At 42.3% G+C, this 22,158-nt stretch overlaps 1 protein-coding gene across 3 annotated transcripts in view; it reads right to left on the bottom strand.

Moving 5' to 3' along the window:
* Positions 1-7,211: 7,211 nt before the first annotated feature.
* The window catches only part of USP7 (ubiquitin specific peptidase 7), a 101,989-nt gene continuing 87,042 nt past the window's right edge, over positions 7,212-22,158 (bottom strand). For 2 of the 3 annotated variants that reach the window (XM_081966005.1, XM_081966007.1), the window contains exons 21-31: positions 21,029-21,129; positions 19,348-19,501; positions 18,570-18,637; positions 17,620-17,728; positions 17,448-17,525; positions 16,632-16,732; positions 16,210-16,309; positions 13,950-14,069; positions 13,473-13,544; positions 9,552-9,642; positions 7,212-8,910 (exon numbers count right to left, since the gene is read on the bottom strand). In XM_081966005.1, the coding sequence (XP_081822131.1) occupies positions 8,804-8,910; positions 9,552-9,642; positions 13,473-13,544; positions 13,950-14,069; positions 16,210-16,309; positions 16,632-16,732; positions 17,448-17,525; positions 17,620-17,728; positions 18,570-18,637; positions 19,348-19,501; positions 21,029-21,129 (1,101 nt within the window). In that variant the 3' untranslated portion in view covers positions 7,212-8,803. The remainder of the gene's footprint in view (positions 8,911-9,551; positions 9,643-13,472; positions 13,545-13,949; positions 14,070-16,209; positions 16,310-16,631; positions 16,733-17,447; positions 17,526-17,619; positions 17,729-18,569; positions 18,638-19,347; positions 19,502-21,028; positions 21,130-22,158) is intronic. The other variant, XM_081966006.1, reaches the window with a different exon arrangement.

The raw sequence follows: 22,158 nt of genomic DNA, 5'->3' as shown, positions 1-22,158 counted from the left end.
CTTCACCTAAGTAAAATCAGGGACTTAAACGCATCGCCACTTGAACTGATACATAGGGAGTAACCATTTGTTGTTTTTATTGTCCCAAAAATTGTTTTTAAATATTGAATGACAGACATTTTTAATGATTTCCATTTGGTTAATTTTGTTTAGCTGAGTTGAACCACAATTTACTGATTACATCTCAAATGATTGGCCGTGCAGTACAGAGTGAGCCATCAGCCACTTACAAGCCGGTCTGGTTTGACGCATCTTTTTCAGACCTCAACTTGAAAGGATGTGCAATCCCATTAATCAAAACAAGTGAGTCAAAGCTCCAAGTCCAGATTGAAAGAACAATTACAAATGTCATTATACGGGAAGGTTAGGCAAGAGAGATAGAAATGCTGAGTCAACAGCCACGTCATTCAGAGTTTATATTTCAAAGTCCTCTAGCCGGTTTTAAAGTTCTGAGTTTAGCAATTCACCAGTGACCCGAAGCTAAAGATAGACCAAATCCTGCTGTCAATTGATGTCTTAGTACTTTACCAAGGAGCAGCAGAGGAAAAGGTTTTCCAAATTCAAACCCTACCAAACTCAACCGATTCAACCACATGTATAGAGATGGTGGCCATATAAATTGAATAAATAATTTAAAAAGACATGTTAAGTATGAGGTATAAAACCCCACCTCATCCTATGGGGTGGTCTGTGCCTTTCTCAATCTTGGGTTCTCTACCAGAAGCCTGGGAGTTTGAGGGCTCTGTAGAGCATCTCAGCTGTTCCTAGAAGCTGTTCTTCCTGGGATCTGTTGGGATTTTGGCCCATACTTCCCACATCCTCTCTAGTTCCTCCTTCAGGCCCCGGTCCTTCTCCTGCTTCTCCTACTCCTTCTTCATGAGGTTGCTGTCACTTGGCATTGCTACAGCTTATCACCAACGTTGTCTTCTGGCCCTTGACTACTACCACAATGTCTGGTTGATTGGCCGGTACCTACCTGTACGTCTGGATCTGGAAGTCCCTCAAGATCTTAGGCCTGTATTTGTCATGGCCTTCTGTGACATCTCCCATCTGACCTTGGGAGGGTCTAGCCCATACATTGTGCAGATTTCTTGTACCCAGCGCCAACTACGTACGTACTTGATTGTGCCACCTAAGAGTATACTGACTATTCCTGCATCCTACACTCTACCACTATGTGTTAGACACTCTCTGGGGCCTCCTACATGGTCTGCTCCTCAGAGAGGGGGCCAGGGCTGTATGCCAATTATCAGCTGCCTTCGCAGTCGGACATCAGTGGGGCAGGACATCAGTGGGGCAGAAGAACAGCTGGAGCCTGTTCCCAGTGTGCGCATGCGCAGAGTTGCCAGATGAAGGGAACAACTAAAGAACAGGGGTCGACTTGGGAGTAAGGCCACAGATGGATGATGAATGGCCCCTCCCAGAGGAAAGAAAAAAGGAGCGAAAGGGGAATGGAGTTTGCAGGAGACAATTAGTTCGCTTAATTGGTTTGTGACTCTCTAAGATTCCTGGCCAAGTTTTGCAGATATCGGCCTGTCAGCTCTCCAAGCCGATAAGGTCTGTGACAGTAAATCCTCCCTTGAAAGACTTCGTTGGGTGTGAAGGAGCAGAATTCACAGTCAATTAATAAAAGTGGTTTTTGTCCGGACAAGGAATTTGCTTCAGGCTCTCGGGAAGCCTCGGTCAGAACATCAACGTTCACACATCTTAAAAGTTGCCAAGACTGGGAAATGCTGAGTTTTAACAGAATTGTTTGGTGGGAACCTCATCCTCTCACGAGAACTAGTTGTGGTTCTCACTTGACCCCCGTGAGAGATTTGGAGGAGGTTGAGAAAGAACGCGGAGGAACTCTGATGATCAGGTAAGGAGTTTCTCAGTAGCTTCTGAAATCAAAGATAGCCCAGCCATGCCTCCAAAAGGTAGGACGAAGGAAGAGATTCAGAAAGCTACAATTTAATAAAAGTGGGACATTCATATACAACATCCATAATTAATTGGACTGCTTGGCACAGTGCTTAAATTAATCAGAGCCATGGTGCACAATTGCAGGCAAAGTCTGCCCACAGCCTGGAGTTTGATGCTGACGGGGCTCAAGGTTGACTCAGCCTTCCATCCTTCTCAGGGCAGTGAAATGAGGACCCAGATTGTTGGGGGCAATAGGCAAATAATGCTTCAACATTATAAACCACCCAGAGAGTGCTGTAAATGCTATTGCTTTGGCTATTATGTCAGGAGTACAATAACCAAGAGCAGTCATTTGAGTTCAAAGCACAGATGAGTTTATTACTATCTGCACACAAGTATCTGAACAGTCAAAGCTAACATGGCTCTAAATATGGATCAATGGAATTCATGGGGGGCTGGATTTAGGTTTCTTGTGGGAGCGCACAATGATTCCAAACCAATGGCCTACCCACCTCCGGGCCATTCAACATAGCAGGGGTCTCCAACCTTGGCAACTCTTTAGCTGGCTAAAGAGTTGAAGTTCACAAGTCCTAAAGTTGCCAAGGTTGGAGACCCCTGCCATATACCATTCCTGCAAGTCAGCAGGAGATTGTAGATGGCTATTGGTGACTGTGGGGAGCTATAACCTCATGGGATTCACCCAACAATGGCAACTGGAACTGTCTCCACTGCCACTGTTAAGTCAGCATGGTCGTGTGAGGTCACACTTATGTGACTGTTCTCCTTGGCGATGGAATTGCAGTCCCAAATACTGTTGTAACCCAAGGACTACTTCCCTATCACTACCACCACCATTCAAAAATTGTGGAATGTAACTTCTCATGCCAAATGGACACTTTAAAAAAAATCCCCTCTGGGAGTTGAAGTCCACCCTGTTAAACCTGCCATGGTTGAAAAATTTCTGCCCTGAAAGCAGGCTGGCAGGAAGGGAGTCTAGAGTCCAGGGGTCTCCAACCTTGGCAACTTTGAGACTTGTGGACTTCAACTCCCAGAATTCCTCAGCCAGCTGGATTTAGGCTTGCTGGCTGAGGAATTCTGGGAGTTGAAGTCCACAAGTCTCAAAGTTGCCAAGATTGGATAACCCTGAAGGACAAAAAGCCAATGCAGTCCTGGTCTTCATCAGCAGAGGGACAGCTTCAAGGTTACAATGACCTGCTGCTTTATACTGCAATAAGGCCACACTTGGAATGCGGTGTCCAGTTCTGTTAACAATATAAACAAGAGGCTGAGACTTTAGTTAAAGAGCGGAGAGAAGGATTAAGGGGGACATAATAGCTGTCTTTCAGTAGAGGTGCTGCCACAGAGAAGACTAGATCAAGATTTTCTCCAAAACACCCGAGGGCAGAACAAGGAGTAGTGGGTGGCAAAATCATTAAAGAAAGATGCAACCTAGAATTAAAGAAAAATTCCGATAGCGAGAATTATCAGGAAATAATCAGACAGCCTTCCATCCTTCCAAGGTCAGTAAAATGAGGACAGAGATTGTTGGGGGTAAGAGCCTGACCCTGTAAACTGCTTAGAGAGGGCTGTAAAGCAGAATGAAGTGATGTATAAAGGAGGCTTAGATCTGACTGTCATGTTTCCGATAGATGCCCTAATCGATTCAGGAGCCTCAAGCCTAGTTTCAAAAGAAAACCAGTCATTTATTAGGAGCACCATATTGGCAATACCCTATTGCAGTCAGATCTGAGCCTCATTTGAATTATGGCTGAACTTTACCTGTTCCTTCCCTCCCCTCAGTCTGTGTCATAAATCACATTCTCCAGCAAGGTGCATGCCTCACAAGCCTGCTGCCGTAATCTGAGATCAGACTCTACCTGAAGGTATGCGTGGAATGATATTATTGCTATTAATTGGTGGAACAACATGCCTCCAGAAGTTGTGGGTGCTCCTTCACTGGAGATTTTCCAGAAGAGGTTAGACAACCATTTCTCCAGAATAATATAGGTTTCTGCTGGACCAAGTAGTTGGACTAGAAGACCTCCCAAGATCTTTTCCAACTGTTACTCTACCTTCTATGTTCTACACTGGAAGGTGGCATGACAATTGGGCCACCACATAGCAAAGCTTCTATGCACTTTGACATGCTGAAGATGGAATGTAGAAGGCAGGGCATCACGCTAAATGGTGCCATACATACAATACCCCCAACTAAAAAAAAGCTTGATAAGACATCCAAAGAATGAAGCATTTCTAATGGAGTTGGGGAGTCAGGGAAAAGGGACTGTCTTGATTCAAGTGGAGAACCAGAATAGATTTTGTAAGGAATACATGGGAAAGGATGCCTTTGTAACTGTGTGAAAGGGGACGGACAGGCACTTTATAAGAGCCACAGATCTCCAGCTTAATTCTGCTCACTGCCGGGGGTTTGATCCTCACTGGCTCAAGGTTGACTAAGTCTTCTGAGGTCGGTAAAATGAGGACACAGATTTTTTGAGGCTGGAGGCTGACTCGAAACCATTTAGAGAGGGCTTTAAGCGGTATATAAGTCTAAGTCCCTTCGGGGAGAGGGGGCGGTCTAGAAATCAAATCAAATCAAATAAAAAATAAATAAAATAAGTGTTATTGCTAAGCCAAGGTCACAAATATTAAAAAGGCTGCCTTCCATGAGATGGAAGGCAATAAGATCAGAAATCTAAACAGAACGAAGAAGTCTCAGGCTAGGTAACTGCAGAATAATAATTAGGGAATTATGACTTCATGGCAGGGCTGTAACTTCATATTTATCCAAATGAGACTCAAATGGGTTGGACGTCTCAGAGAAAGTTTATCGTAGGTTTATTTATTTATTTATTTATTACTTGAACTTATTAGTCGCCCCCTCTCCCCACAGGGACTCGGGGCGACGTACAAAGGTATTATATAGCGTATAGAGGAGGTAAGAATAAATAAATAAGTTACAATACTTAAAAAGTTAAAACCCCAGTGAAATTAACCCTTAAAAACTAAAATTACAATTAAAAATGCCCTGGGCTGGGGAGGTTGTAGAGTTATGCCAGGTCAGCTAGTCGAAACCTCATTGTGTTGAATGGGTGAAATAGGAGAGAGGATACCCTGAACGAGATTGGCCCATCTGGTTTTAACTTGTGAAGATTGATTTGATTTAAAAACGTAAATGTAGCCTTAAATTTTAATCCAGAAACTTGGTATTTGTCAGTACGGCTTTACATATTACAAGGCACAGAAGTTTCGTTTTCAAGCTTAGAACCACAGCGCAAACCAGATTTGAAATCCTGCAGAAACATCTTCCACCTTATTTTAAACTGATTCTTTATTAATAAAACAGAAATCTTGAGCAATAATATGTAGGCCACGTAATGGTGTTTAAAATCTGGACGTTCTCCGTACGCAGTACTTTGCTTCCTTTTGTTTCTTTTTCAGTGCAATTCAAAAAATAAAAATAAAAATAGTGGTTTTATAAACCAGACAGCCTAATTGGGCAAAGAGATGTGGACACATTTTAAGTTTCAGACCAGTGATTACCAAGTAAGATGACGTGATTACAGAATATCTTAATTCATTACTGAAAAAAAACACCAACCCTTAAAAATACAACTATTTTCTTCAAGTTTGCTTTCGGAAAAATTAAAGCATCCAAGTGAAAGAAAATTGTTCAAAATGAAAACAGCAGACTTTTGGCATCACTTCAGTATTCCATTAGAATATTTTGGGATGGCAAAACCAGGAAAAATATTACAAGATGCTGAAAATTGCAAATTGTACTGACAATTGCCTTGTCAGTACAAAGCAGGGCCAGTCCCTTCTTTCAGAGAGAAAATTCACATTGCAGCATTTCAAGGCACTGGAAGCAGAGACATCTCAGGGTGCTCAACAAATTCTTCTGGTAATTGAAACGATCAAATAATTGCAGGGGAGGTGTTGTTTTAGTCCATGGTAGCTAAAAATCTGAGCTCCAGGTAGTATCTTTTTAACACTACTACTAAACTTTATTAGGAAGCGTAAGCTTTTGTGAGCTGCAGCTTATGCCTTTCAATTAAAAAAATGGTCACTATAAAACGGTTCATTTGGTGTGGGCAACTTTGAGGTGTGGACTTCAACTCCCAGAATTCCCCAGCCAGCAATGCTGGCTAGGGAATTCTGGGAGTTGAAGTCACCACCTCTTAACGTTGCCAAGGCTGAGAATCACTACTCTAAAATTATGATATTTTTTAAAAATGGTAAAGCGGCTGTCCATCTAAGGCCATTTTACAATCAGAGCTTTGATTATTCCTTTCCCTCCACCTCAAAGGGCCAATGGGATAAGGCTAATGGGAACTGTAGTCCAGCAGTTTCAGAAGGCCGACTCTTCACCAGGAATAGTGCTGGCCTAATTTTAACGCACTAAGCTTCTGTTTTGCAATTTTTCAAGGATTCGTTTTCCTAAACTTTTCTCATGTCACAAACTCCATTAATGTCTCTTCTACTGTACTAGAAGGGAGTATTTGCTCCGCAGACAAAGCTTGAACCCAGAAACGTGTTCAAGATGCACCCGTTATCTTCAGGGGTGCGCCTGAAAGAATCAGGCAGCTGCCGACTGCCTGTCTGGCACTAAGCCAGGATTAATCACAGTTTGCTGAAAAAGCAGTAATTGGCCCACATTGAACCAGGAGAAATTATAAACCATGACTTAACAGTTCACTAATGCAAGCAGCAAAAAACCCCAAAAAACTCCAACCTACCACAACCTCATGGTTTAAGTTGTGCAAATCCAGTTTCTTTGGTAAACTAGTTATGTTCCCCTTAAACTTTCTATAAAGGATGTGATGTCCCTGGAAAAGCTAACTAGTCAAGCTTTTAGGACCAATTGTTAACAAGGAATTAATACACACTTGCAGAAGGTACACCTTTATGGAAAAATATTAATTGCTCTGCCCCGAAGTGAAGTAGAACAGACAGACAGAAATTAAGTATTATTATTATTATTTTGGTTGTTATAGGAAAAAAATGTAACATATCAATCTCTCTTGAACTCCTTGGAATTACGACCTATTCCAATTTAGCTCTTCGCTGCACTTAGCTGTATTTATGTACTTTCGTGCTGCAATTGCAACTCTACGTATATTATTTTCTCTATCAGTACCAACATCTTGCTTTTTAAAATTCAAGCCAAGAGAAGCCACTTCACTTTATTCCTGAATGAGGTCAATTTCAAAAACGTTTGCCCTTTGATAAAACAAAAATCCCATCTTAAATAACATCTCCCAAAACTATACTTGTAAGGAGAAGTCGTCTTCGACTCACTGAAGTAAAATTTTATAGAAAATTTTATTCAACATACAACATTTTTTTTTCCAGCCAAAAAAGGCAATATACAGGAAGAATCATTGCACACTGTAGCTACAGAAACAAAATAAAGCAAAAAACAAAACGGGAGGGCAGGAGAGAGGAGAAAAAGAGAAGGGAGAAGAGATAAGAACGAAGGAAGGAAGGGGTGAAGATAAAGAATACGAAATTAAAGGAGGGAAAAAGTGAAGGGAGTGTAAATGGCAGATTCTAGTTTTACTCATTCCAAAAAGAAGAAAAAAAAAAGTAAGATATTCCACAAAGGTTGCCATTAGCTCCAAACTAAAACAGGAAAGGAGGCTGGGACCGAAATAAAACTACACACAATGAATATTGACATCTGAGGAATTCACTGGCAGACGCACCCCCCCCCCCGCCAAAAAGAGAAATCTCCAAGTGTTAAATTGTACATGTTTCCTTTGTTAAATATACAATTCTGTTTTTTTTGCCCCCTCCCAAGTTCCCTGCCCCTTTTTACAAAGTCAACAGCTTACTAAATGCTAGTGAACGTGCCCTCAGTGCGAAAAAGCGAGTTTGCTCGTCTTCCCGGATTAGCTAAAATCCAATGTAAATCAGGTGATTCCCTCCCTCCCTTCTGCAATCCCACTGGAATGCCAGCCGCCACACTTGGGCATTAGTTGATAATCAAATCCTTCTTCCGAGCAGTTTCTCAAAGGAATATAAAGATGCCACGGCTCTTTAGAGGAGTTTGAGTCTTCCTTGGCAAAAAGTGATGTGGGGAGTTAGTGGAGGGGAGGGACTTGACTCAAAAGTCTTTTATTTAAAACAATAATAATAGAGTAATAATAATAATAATAATAAAAAAAAGAGAATTCCTAGGCTGATTGAAAAGACGTTTCTGCCCCGAATAAGTGCCAACAGGGTACACAATGAAGTAGAGATTGCTATTTATTGATGATGTGAGTTTCTCTTCGCATTTACAAATGCACAAAAATTTCATTTAAAGTATATAACTGAAGGAAAGAAATCAAACGTGAGCCTAACCATAGTGCCAGCTAGCTGCAGTGATGGCAGGTACCACACATCGGGTGGGTGAAGGATAGGGTGGGGGGGGAGGGAGAAAGGAGGGAGGGGGAGGGCAGCCCGCACAGACTGTGCCCTTAAAGGTACTACAGACAAAGAGTTTGCCAATGCCAACTGTCCTATTTGACCCTCTTCCCTTCTTTTATGCTGACCATCTTGCTTGGTTTACGTTCCCCATAAAAACTCTCATTGGCACCCGAGCTTTTTTTTTTTTTTATAAAACACCTTCATTTTTTTTTTTTTGCTCAAAAAAAAAAAAAAAAAAAGAGGGCAGTCAATAATAGATATACAGAGAAGCCAAACTGAACAGCCTCAAAATAAAATTAATAAATCAGCAGCAAATTGTCTTGCTGGAGACTCCCGATCTCAAGTGCACGTGTACCAAAAGTCCTACAGTTGTTAAAAAGGTGCGCGCATGCACGCACGCACGCACACACACACACGCACACACACACACACACACACACTTATCGTTGCCCCTTTTTGCCTCGAACAAACTGGAGAGGGTAAGTCAGTTATGGATTTTAATAGCTTTTTCAAGGTACGTGTAGCGGCTTCTCTTTGGGGCTTTGTTGAAATGATCGAGCCCGAGCCATGGCCTGGGATGAGACATGTTGCCTGGAGGAAGAAACAGAAAGGACGAGTGAGTTTCTAGAGCAGGGGTGTCAATCTCAAGGCCCGGGGGCCAGATTCGGCCCGCGGAGTGCTTAGCTCTGCGGGCCATCGTGGAAACAGTGAAAGACTGGCCCGTGCTAGCAAAAACGGAGCTCGGGAGAACTGCGTGCGGCCCTCCCAACCTCCGTTTTCGCTGGCAAAGGGATGCAGGAGCCCATTGCAGCCGGAAACGGAGCTTATGAGAGCCGCCGGTGGCATTCCCAACTTCTGTTTTCCCTGGCAGAGGGATGCAAGAGACCGTTGCAGCTGAAACAGAGCTCGGGAGCCCGCTTTCACTGGCAGAGCGCTCAGGCCACCACAGGTGCACCTGACATGAGTGACATCAAGCTGGCCATGCCCACCCCAGCCCCCAGTGGTCAAACACAATCCTGATGCAGCCATCAATGAAATCGAATTTGACACCCGTTCTAGAGGGTTTGCTGTGACACCTGACAAGAATTGTGACACAGGATCCGCTCCACCTTCAACCTGAAGTAGCTCCCACTTAGTTTGAAGAGCACATACAACACAACACAGACACTCATATACAGACGCACACATCCCAGCCCCACCCAGCCCCCAAATGAAGATAAATGGACCCTCACCGGGTTGGGGCTCAAAATCTTTCAAGTTCACTTCATATTCGTCTTCATTAAGATACTGGTGCCGGCCCATCATTACAATAGCAAACTTAAACTTTAAAGAGAAAAAGACACACAACAGAATATTTCTTTACCGCACTTCAGTGACTATAGTGACTGCCACAAAAATTAGGGACGAGTACAAGGCGGGAGAAAACAGGAAACTTTTAGAGAGATCAAAGATGCTTCCCCCCCTCCCCTCCCAAGAGGCAACTGGATTTTCTGTTTTTTTCTTTGAAGATGTTTTGCTTCTCATCCAAGAGAAGCGAAATGTCCTTCTTATCCATTCACTTCTCTTCTCCAGAGCTGAAGAAGCTTTTTGGATGAGAAGCGAAACGTCTTCAAAAAAACCCAGAAAGTCGAGTTCCGGTTCCGGCGGCGGCGGCGACGGGCAGCTCTTTGCCCGCTCCGGCTCCCCGGTGGGCTTCCCCACTCCTTGGGGGGCACAGGACACCCCGCAGAGGGGTCCTGCCGGAGGGGCGGCATCGCGGAGGTCTCCTGCAGCGGCGGCAGCCGGCGGGGGCTCTCTCGCGCGCCCAAGGCACCGGGGAGCAAGCTCGGAGGGCGCATCGCGTTTCCACGCCTCGCGCCTCGCTACAAGCCGACTGGAGAATGCTACAATTGAAGGAAGCAGCTGCGGTGCGGTGAGGTTGCCTCTCTCTTCATCCCTTACTTCGCATGAAGATTTGATTCAGCTTTTAAAACTTTAAAACAACTTTCGGAGCATTTTGGAGGTGCGGCTGGAGGGAGGGGGGTTTTCCCCCCCCCCTTGGACAAGCGGCAAGAAACAATTTTGCTCTCAGCCCCCGGGGAAGGAGGAGGGGGGAGAGCCAACGAATGAAGCCTCACTTAGGCTGAGATGATTTTCTTTTCAATTTAACTTTACATATTACAATGATTTGAGGACTTTTGGAACTTTTTAAAACTTTGTTACGCCTCTGTGCCCAAAACTGGCAGGGCAAGATGGCACACTTCCGTTGTCTTTATGAACTCTGAAACCTGACTCCACCTTTAAAATTCAGGCTTCCGGTCTTTGTCTCCGTGTCTCCCAGAGGAACCTCTTGTGGATTGGTATTTTTTTAACCTTCTAGGGGAAATTTTCTATCTATTGCCAGACTTATTGGAGAGATTCTCTTCTGCCTGGTTATTCTGCTCCCGGATTCACCTGGCTACCCTTCTTTTCTAATTGCTTACTTCATATTTGGACTGAACTTTTAACGTTATAAAGGATGGCATCTAAAAGACCCCCTCCTGGAAAACCTGGCTTTGCCACTTCTGCTCCAACATCCGCAACATCCAGTCCAGCCACACAGTCAAAGATAACAGAACTGATGCAACATAAGACTACAGAGATGGACTTTCAACAAATGCTTCAACAAATCCTACAGGGCCAGGAGGAAATCAAGAAACAGTTAAGGGAAATGAAAGATGAAATTAAAGAAAATCAAGCCCAAATATATAAGAACTCACAAAGACTGAATCTTGTGGAAGGGGGGGTGGAGGAGGTGAGGGGGGTGGTGGAAGCTGTGCAGAAAGGGAACAAAGATCTTGACATCCAACAGATGAAATTAGAATTTGAGAGAATGTCCTATTATCTTAGATTTCAAAATGTTATAGAGGAAGATGGGGAAAATATAAGGGACATCATGACAAACATTCTGGCTGACTATACACACAAAGAAAAACAACAGATGGGGTGGGATATAGATCTGGTTTATAGAGTGAACTCAGCTTATGCTAGAACACACAATTTACCCAGGGAGGTTCACATTAAATTCCTTAGAAAAACCACAAGAGATGAAATTCTGGGTGTACAAAGGGGGCAAGCATTGACATATCATGATATGGAGATAACCATTCTGAAGCAGATCCCTAAGAAGATTAGAGAAAAAAGAAAAAATTATTCGCAATTAGCGAATAAATTATACCAGAAAGGGGTGTGGTTTAGATGGTTGATGCCTGAAGGTATGCTGATATTCTGGGAGGAGACAAGAATCAGAATTAATTCACCCATAGAGGCGCAGGCCTTTATGGAAAAAAATAAAACACTCCTAGAGAAACCACCAGACACTACAACGGACACGCAGGACACGGGAGGGGCCAGAGCTCTGCCAGTGGAGGGAGATGGGGCAATAGCAAGAAGACTCAGATCACAGAAATAAATATGAAAATCATATTATTATAAACTGACCGAAAGTGAAAATGGAATTATATTTGGATTTTATATTGTAATGTTTAATTTGATTGAATTTAATAATAGAACTAATATGCTGATTATAATCAATTATATACTAATGCATTATATATAAATGTACGCTATGGGTATGGAGGGAGGGGGGCCTCACACACTTTGCAACTGCCAAAATTTGTATACCTGTCCATTTACCCTTTTCCCTATAAATTTTGAAAAACCAATAAAATTTTATTACAAAAAAAAAAAAAAAAAAAAAAAAAAAAAAACCCAGAAAGTCCAGTTGCCTCTTTGGGGGTGGGGGTGGAAGCACCTTTGGGACAACCAGCCTGGATGACTGAGAATCTCCATGGATTTTTAGAAAGATATTTCCCCCAATTACCGGCTTGGTGGGAATTAGGGCCAGAGAGAAGTTGGCAAAGGGGAAAAAGCAGGGGGGGGGGGGGGACCTCTGGGTCTCCAAGGTTGTGACTTTATTAAGCAAGTACAGGTGGTCCCTGACTTATAACAGTTCATTTAATGACTGTTTGAAGTTAAAACAGCACTGAAAAAAGTGGCTGACATGTCCATTGCAGCATGCCCCTGGTTATGTGATGAAAATTCAGATGTTTGGCACTTGACTCATATTTATGACGGTCGCAGTGTCCCAGGTTGGTCTGGCAGTGGAGGCTCTCAAGCATCCTACAGCCGACAGTCTGGTTGTGACCTATGCCCTCCCAAACCCCCAAAAGTGGAGGCAAAGCATTTGGAAGTCCCCAAGAAGTATCTGCTTTCAACTTTTTTGGGGGGACGGGGGAATCAGAAGTAAGAGAAATGCAGGTAGTCCTTAACTACCATTCAAAGTTATGACAGATTCCTCTCCCCCCCATCCCTCAAGCTACTTATGACCCATTTTTACAATTATTGACAGCTGGAGACCCCTTCTGTGGCCACAGGATCACATTTTGGGTGTTTGGCAGCTGGCTCACTCTTATGCCCATTTGCCGCATCCCAGAGACCGCGATTTGCCATGGTTTTTTTCCTATCGTTTCCAGCAAACAAAATGCCCATTGGGGGAAAATGATTTGCTTAATGACTGTGTTGTCATTAAGAAGAGTCCATGCAAATTTTATTCCACTAGTTGTTGCCAACTTTAGGGGCAACAACGCTGTCCGAAGATGTTTCCGCGGTCATGACATCACGGAGCGCTGTTACCTTCCCACTAATGTGGTACCTATTGATCTTCTCGCATTTACATGTTTTCGAATGGCTAGATAGGCAGGAGCTGAGGTGAGGACTGGAGCTTACCCCATCACATGGCGCTGGGGTCTCGAACCTGGGCTGCTGGCTTTCCAGCCGACAAGTCCAGCATCTTGATACCTCAATTTACAGCCACAATGACTTATGGTTATAATTCTGGCCTCTATCCATGTTTTCCTTTGTATTAAACCTGACTGTTTTTTTACATCTCCAATACAAAATCCAACATTTTAAACATAGAATATTATAAGTATTTACATTTACAAAGCAATTCTAGGCAGTTTTATTCCAAAGAATGTAAGTGAGAGCTTTGTGGAGGGGGAAGGTGAGGTCCTTACAGATTTAATGAAGCAAATGAAAAGAAGGAACACCCTTTTCTTCTACCTCACTCTCATGCCAATTCTAACACCCACCATCCTTTGCAAAGTAACAGATGTCCTACTTCACATCAATACCTTTTCAAATTCCTTCTCTTGGATGTCCAGGACCGTCTGAATCCTCTTCATCACTTCTCGAAAATGCTCTCCCTAAAAACATCAGAATTCCAGAGATACAGGACATTAATTCTAGCACGTTAAAAAGTCTATCAGGCATATATTCTGCTAGTTAACTGTAGTTTTAGGTCTATTTTATACATCTGAGATGATGCTTGACAATGCTAAAAGCCTGTTTTGTGTGCATGTACTGTATAAAAGTTGAACAGTTGTGTGTGCACATTTATAAACATTCATGCACACCTATGCTTGCACACTAAGTTTACCACCCAAGGATGCTGACTAAAAATTGTGATGGAGTGAACAATAATGTGAAATTTGTGAGAGTTGATAGCCACTGGTTTGGGAAGACCATCCATCAGTTTTGGTCTTCAGTGCAGCAAAATTTCTCTTTCGGTAACATGGACTCAACGCAACCACAGTCTACACAGAACCCACCTGGTGTATCCTTAGCAAGAAAGGGGTGCCAAATGTTCCAAAAACCTCTTTCTGGAAATGAGCCACTGTAATTAGCATCTCATTCTCCTTATCGAGCTCTACCTGGTCCAAAGGAATTTCCTACAGCAAGAAAGATCAATGCAATGTGATGATTAGGAAGACTGTCATTTAGATGGCATTTAATTTCGTGGTATGAGGTGCAATGACAATATACTAAACTAACTAACTTTTTTATCCTTTACAATATTTATTAATTCTGGTAATTTCTAGCCGCTGAAGATGATGATATCAGAAGCTTACTTGCCCATCCAATCAATCAAATGGACTGGAGAGAGCAATTATGCTACAGTTTGAGAACTGATGACTCCTGGAAAAAAACTCAACAGCAACTTTCCTCCTTGCCCCCTTCCCCATTTTAAGAGGGGAAAGTCCTCCTTTTTTCTTTAAAGGGCTCCCGGGTTGCAATGTCAGATCTATTGGATCAGTTCAGATCCGGTCGAAGGATTTTGGTCCGTGAGGCAGATAAACCAAACAAGCCCCCCTGCTACTGAAATCAAATTAATACAAAACACACAGGTGTATGGAGTACAACTCCCAGAATTCCCCAGCCACCATGCTGGGCTGGCTGGGGAATTCTGGACGTTGAAGTCCATACATCTTGAAGTTGAGGCTGAGCAACACAAATCTGACAACAATTCTCCTGAAGCAGCTTTATTACGGTTGATCATTTCAGTGAGGCCTGCAGGAGGAGATCACCTCACCCAAGTCCCAACGTTTCCTAGTAAAAGTACAGCATTTTTCGGACTATAAGACACACCTAAATTTACAGGAGGAAAACAAGAAAAAAAATAGTTTTTGGCCTCCGTGCATCGGATTTTCGGCCTCCCAGAAGCCCTCTGCAGGCCACGAACAGGCATGAGAACCAACTTAGAACTGAGGAGAAATTTCCTGACAGTTAGAACAATTAATCAGTGGAACAGCTTGCCTCCAGAAGTTGTGAATGCCCCAACACTGGAAGTCTTTAAGAAGATGTTGGATAGCTATTTGTCCGAAACGGTATAGGGTTTCCTGCCTAGGCAGGGGGTTGGACTAGAAGACCTCCAAGGCCCCTTCCAACTCTACTATTGTATTGTATTATTGTATTGTATGTTTTTGTGAAATGGGGCTGTGCGGAGCACTGAAGAGTGCTTCTGGGGGTTGGGGAGGGTGAAAACATGATGCGTAGAAGGCTTGGGGGCACAAAAACGCCTGTATTCAGTCTGTAAGGCGCACCTAAATTTTCATCCACTTTTTTTGGGGGGGGGGGAGGTGTATCATACTCCGAAAATATGGTAATTTCCCATCTTGTCTCTTTGCATACTTGGGCCTCAGGGCCCCATAAACGTAGTAGTGGGACCCATTGGGAATTAATTGATTTTCTCAAGTGCAGCATGAGGAAATGGGAATTCTGACTATGGTTTATTGAACAAGCCGTAATAGCCTGGATTGTGCATTAAACCAAACATCAAACAAAGCGCCCTTATAAAGAAAATCTTTATAAGATGTTTTACAGATGGCATCTCCCCCCAGCACGGCTTTCCAAAATGTTCAAAAATCTGGCCCCAAATTGTTGGAAGTGTAAAAAAACACCAGGCACTTTCTATCATACGTGGTGGACGTGCAATGAGGCAAAAAAATATTGGAAAATGATTCAATCGTGGTTAGAACAAATGGTGGGAGAACAAATTATGTTTAAACCAGTAACTTTTCTCCTAGGCATAATACCGGAGGGGTTTAAGAAAGATACACTTTATTTAATTATACATATACTAACTGCAGCGCGCATAACCTATGCACAGTATTGGAAAAAAGAAAATACACCATCAGAGCTTGATACAATCAGAAAAGTGTTGGCCTGTGCAGAAGCAGATAGGCTCACTTTGGAACTTAAAAACAAAGGGGAATCAGAATATTTTGAAGTATGGAACAGATTTTATGATTGGTATAAGACAAGATGACAAGACTGGAACAAATGTATATATTGTGATTGAACAGAAGGACATACAATGTATTAAGTAGATTAACTGTTAATGGTTGAAACTAGCTGTACATAATGTGAATGTATGGTCACTCCGACTCCGCGGTATTGCATTGTTTTAAATGTAAAAATAATAAAAATATATTTAAAAACAAAACAAAAACAAAGCGCCCTGTGGTTAAATTCAAAGAAGAGACGCAGTCATGAAAGGGAAGTCATGCTTGACATTGTCTCGTCACTGACCTCTATTCGAAATGTCCGACTGGTTGCTGGAGATAAGCACTCTAGTAATTCATCCTCCTGATGGACACCAATGATTTTGTAGCTTACGATTTCTAGCAGCCTTAACGAGAGAAAGACGGTGTAAGAATACTCGGAAACTCACAACTGAGCTCCTGGGGAAGCTCCGTTTCTTTCGTCAGAACTACCTCGCGCAGGAGGCAAGGTGACTTTTAAGAAGATGCATTCAAATCTGGCTTGCCATGCATTTTTACAATTGATAAACAGAGCCCAGTAATGATAAGGAATAAAAACGTTTCAAATTGGTAATCAAATTAAGGTTTGGCTTTCCTAATTGGTTTAAGTATGCTTTCTACTTTCTGTGGATCTCGGGGGGTGGGTGGGTGGGGAAGGGACCCATTTAATTAAATAAAGAAAACACTTGCCTTAATTTCCCTGAACCTCTTTCAGCAAGTTCTACAGCTTTTTTACATTCATCTAGTAAGTCTCGCACACATCCATGTTTATCTGGATATAGTGTTATTTCCTAAAAAAAAGTTAAGTGGGGGGGATGGGATGGGGAAGAGAGAGAGAGAGAGAGAGAGAGAGAGAGAAGCAGAAGCCAATAATTAATTGCTGTAAGATGCAAAAGGAACTTAAAATTAGAAGGAACAAGCTCTCGGGTTATATACAAATGCTAAAACCTATCAAGTTTATTTGATAAGGCAACAGAATCACTAATAATGTTCTATGTATCCAATAGGGTTTTCAGAAGAAAAAATGCTGTATCAAAAAGCTTTGGCTAGTAAGATGGGCAGCATATACATTGAACTAACAAACAAACAGTTTGTTAATTGACTGCACCTTTATGCGAATAAAGAGCTTTGTGAAATTAGAACACTACCGAGCAATTCTTCAGTTGGTTTTTATTTTATTTATTAAATTTATAGACCGCCCCCTCTCCCCGAGGGGACTCGGGGCGGTGTACAGACAAAAGCTAAAACCGTATATACAATAACAATATTAATTACCCCTTATTAAAAACAAATTAAATATAGGGTCTGTATGGTGCTGAAAAGCTAAGTAACAACAACAAATCCCTACCCGTAGATAAAAATTCTGATTTGTTCCTCAAATACTTTACTATTAATGGAATTTTGGAATGAGTAAACCTTTTGTAATTTATAAGACATGAATTTAAGGATGTGAATTTAAAAACTTGCTATTTGATCATTCTGAACACAACAGATGAAAGGGCTTACCTCTTCCCTAAATTGGCTGTTGAGCCATATGCATTTAAAACTTCTCCTGTTTTCAAAGTCTGTGATTTTCATTTTAAGCTACGGAGAGTTAGGGAGGAAAAAGGCACCAGTTTATTCATACTGAAAAACGAGCCAATTGTACCTTCTTGCAGAAGTAACAGAAGCTCCTTACCTGCTGATAATAAAGTTTCTTAGGTTGTCTGGGTTTGAAGAATTGCAGGAGATCTCTTAAAGTTCCGTCATAATTATGCCTAAGAGGGTTACCAGGACCATCCCTGTAACTAAAAATGAGACACAGACAGACGGACAGACAGACAGAGACAGAGAAGAGACAGACAGACAAGGGGGAGGGGGGGAAAGAAATCTCACTTTAAAATACTTTCTGCACAGCATTTTAATTGGATCCCCCCCCCACTTTAATCCGTCTTTTAATATACTCTGTTAGATATCCACTATGATTTCTCCCTGCCCTTAAGAATAAAGAGAGGGAACTGTGGTTGTGCAGTTGTTAGAATGCAGGATTGCAGGCTACCTCTGCCCGACTGCCAGGAGTTCGATCCTGACCGGCTCAAGGTTGACTCAGCCTTCCATCCTTCTGAAGTCAGTAACATGAGGACGCAAATAGTTGAGGAGCAAGATGCTGACTTTGCAAACTGCTTAGAGAGGGCTATAAAGCACTGTGAAGCGGTATATACTGTAAGTCTAAGTGCTATTGCTATATAAAGGTTTTACAGAATCTACAGGTGTTTACCATCTTGTGGAAATCGTATCTTTAAAAAACCCTGCTCTTAAAAAAAAGTATGCATGTTGGTTCATGATGAAGATTGAGCAACTTGGAAAGAATGTTTAACCAGAATGTCAATTGCACCAGGATCTAAAACACAGACTTATGGTGCAGCACGAAACGAAATCCAAAGAATCTGATAGGAAATTTCCAGCTATGCAAAATGCTGCAAATTATCTTCTGTTCACAACTGGCTTTCCCTCCCCAAACCCAGGATTCTACCCTGGAGATTTCTGGCCTCAGGAATACATGGGAGATGTCATCTCTCGCCATTTGTAAGTTTTCAGAATCTACATTACCACATGAACCAGATGATGTATTTGACCAACGTCTCTTACCCTTGGGACTTGAAGAACTGCAACAGCATAGGATCCGTATTAAGCCTTTGAGCCACGGTCTTTGCGACCTGAAAAGATAGAAGAAAAAGAAGGAGGAGGAGGAGGAGGAGAAGAAGAGGGGGTGGTGGTTGAGTAGGAGAAGAGGAGGAGGAGGTAATGGTGGTGGTTGAGGAGGAGGAGAAGACGATAGAAGAAGAAAAAGGAGAAGAAGAAGAGGAGGAGGTGGTGGTGGAGGAGGAGGAGAAGAAGAAGAGGAGGAGGTAGTGGTGGTGGTTGAGGAGGAGGAGGAGAAGAAGAAGATAGAAGAAGAAAAAGAAGAAGGAGAAGAAGAGGAGGAGGAGGTGGTGAAGGAGGAGAAGAAGAAGAGGAGGAGGAGGTAGTGGTGGTGGTTGAGGAGGAGGAGGAGAAGAGAAAGTGAGCTGCATTTGGGTAAACAGTGGAACAGCTTCCCTCCCAGAGTTATGGGTTTAAACATTATGATTTTAGTCCATACCAGAGCTGCTATTCAGCAGGTTCTGACCCGTTCTGGAGAACCGGTAACAGAAATTTTGAGTAGTTCAGAGAACTGGCAAATACCACCTCTGACTGGCCACGCCCCCATCTATTCTCTGCCTCCTGAGTCCAAGCTGATCGGAGTCCCAGCTGATCAGGAGGAAATGGAGGTTTTGCAGTATCCTTCCCCTGCCATGCCCACCAAGTCACGCCCACACAACCGCTAGTAAAAAAATTTTGAATCCCACCACTGCTCCATACCACATTACGAGAAAGGAATAAGTACCTGAAAATAATTCATTCTGTTGGACAACGTGACCACAAAACCAGGATCATTAGGGATAGTTTTATCACAAAAGATGACATCGACTCGGTAGTAGAGATCTCTGAAGTATTCTTTTGCTGTTGCTAATTCACTGTTGTCGTTTTCGGGGTCATCCCTTGTAAGCAAGAACAAAAAAATAATTAATTAAAAATTGCTGAAACAATGAAAGGATGATGAAAATCTGTAGCTCTTTGGTTAAACAAGAGCTATCCCTAACCCTAATTTCTAACAATGAACTACTAAAATAATGCACACATGCTAAAAAAAGAGCAAAAATGAGAGTGAACTGTTTTTGAAAGAATTTCACAAAAAATAATTGCAATTACAAATTGTAGCCAGCCAACACAGTAGATTACTCAACTAAAACTCCAACAGATTACAAGCAAAATGGGATGAAGATTTTGTTTTAAGTAAAGACCTCACTTAGAATGCTCCACCAGAGTATTTAAAGTAAACTGCATCCCACTAGAATGAAATTTGAGAAATGTTGGGAGTGTTTCACTACGTAGTAGGTAAGAATTTTGAAACAAATCCATTACTCCTTCAGTTTTTGTACTGAGGTCACAATATTAAAAGCAGTAGTAGTTTACATATGCTGCCTCCATCACTTAAGTATCAAAAGATTGACAACGAAGACCATTTTTAAATGTTATTAAACTTTGAATAATTAAGGGGCAAAAAAACCTCATTGCTGGAGGTTTTCAAGAAAAGATGGGAACATCATTTGACTGGAATGGTATAAGGCAGTGATGGTGAACCTTTTCGGTACCAAGTGCTGAAAAGGGAGCACTTCATGTGTGCGCTCGTCTGGGGCGCAACCAGGAAGAGGAGTTGCCCAGGGGCATGCGCGCGCTGAAAAATTTACATCTGGTTTTCGGCACGCACATGCACGCCGGCTGGCAACTCTTCCGGTTACTGCCGCACATGTGCATGTGCCGATCAGCTGCCAGCGCGCATGCTCACAGACCAGCTCTTCCAGTTTCCAGCACTGCCGGAGGCACAAAGGCCAGCTGATTGTCGTGTGCGCATGCGTGCCAGGAACCCGGAAGAGGAACAGCCGACGCCACATGTGCCAGGCGACATGGCTCTAAGTGCCACTTCGGGCACGAGTGCTATAGGTTCGCAATCATGGGTATAAGGTCTCCTGTCTTGAGTAAGGGGTTGGACTAGAAGACCTCCAAGGTCCCTTCCAGCCCTATGAATTTCTGCTATAAGAAATTACATTCGATGGGAGGCAGAACTCACACACAGCCTACCTTTGTCCCGCGACAAACACAAAGGAGGGTATAAAGGCTTCTTTCTGGTAACCCTTCCCGCCCCCTCCAATGGAACATTCTAAATCACATGGAATATGAGGTGCCTTCTCTCCCCCTCCCGCCCCCTCCCCTGCACTCCAGCCTAGAAAGTAGTTGTTTTAAACTTAGGTGGTTTAAATTGTAAACGTTTTGCATATCCCATCCCGGATTTAACCCAGTTTTCTCTTAAGCTAGTGGTGGATTCAGATGTGTTGGAATCCATATTGATTTGGGCTGCTGGGGGGGCTATGGAAGCTGAAGTTATACACGTCCAAGGGACATTCTGTTGGGGGAACCTGGGATTAAAATTGTCAGAGCCCTTGCAGAAAAACGGTTTGCAAGCCTACTTTTGAAATACGATGATGTCACCGTCCATGAGTTCGTCAAGAGCTTTGTCGAGGGAAACATCATAGTCTTGAATTCTCTCCGTTAAATTCGGTTTAACTTCCTGGGGGGAAACAAACCCAAGAAATTAAGGGATTAGTTAGATCAGTTATCAGAAGTCATAATTAAGGAGAAATCGTTCATTTTCAATCCTAAATGAAAAAAATCAGATATTTTTGTTTAAGTAGCCACAGTACACATCAGTATTCTGCGTCCTACTGGATGTTTAATCACTGTTCCTTAAGGATAAAAATGTTCTTTAAGCCCTGAAGATAACTTTTGAGTTATGAACACTAAGAAATGTATTCTGACATTGGCTCTTAGGGATCGATGTGATTTCTATTTTGAAAAGAACAAAGGGGGGGGGGGGAGATTAGCCTCTGTGGTTCTGCAAATCTCTTTTAATAATATTTTATGATAGGCTTCTCACAGCCTAGAAAAAGAAATGGGGGTTTGTGCAGTTACAAGCACAGATCATCTTCTGGTGTAATGGACTTAAAATTGGTACTAAAGGAAAGGTAGTTGCCAAGATTTCTGTAACCCAATTCCTCTTTCCCTTTCAATAAATCTGATGAAGGAAGGCTTGAGTATTTTTATTTTCAGCTCTAAGTAGCTACTGAGGGTGTGATTCATTTTTAGAGGTTTGCCTGTTTTTCTGCTTCATTAGAACCAACTAAGGCTCTTATACCAATGACAAATTTGTTTATGGCATGACTTTTTCTGATGAAAATATTGTCAAATATTATCCTTGTTTTCAAAGGGATCATTCTTGGGTGGAAACACTGCAAAAAGCTAAGGCAGAACTTTAATTATACAGACTAACTGAGGCAAAGGAATGTTTATTACAACCATGTGATTCGCTTAACAACTAGGGTGACTCGACTTGTGACTGAAGTAAAAATTGTTGCAGAACAAATTGTTATTACAACCGCAACAATTTAGAACAGAAAATCTAATCTCAAGAGTGGTTGTAAGTCAAGGATTACCAGTACGCTATGCAATATTAAAAATGAGTTAAGTTTTTCCATGTGCCACAAAGCTGCCTTTATTTATCTGAGGATATTGAATGCATGAAAAAAGGCTAATGCACGTG

This window comes from Natrix helvetica, assembly GCF_964273705.1.
Source record: "Natrix helvetica genome assembly, chromosome: 13".
Classification (NCBI taxonomy): domain Eukaryota; kingdom Metazoa; phylum Chordata; class Lepidosauria; order Squamata; family Natricidae; genus Natrix; species Natrix helvetica.
This window is presented reverse-complemented; position numbering and strand designations above follow the sequence as displayed.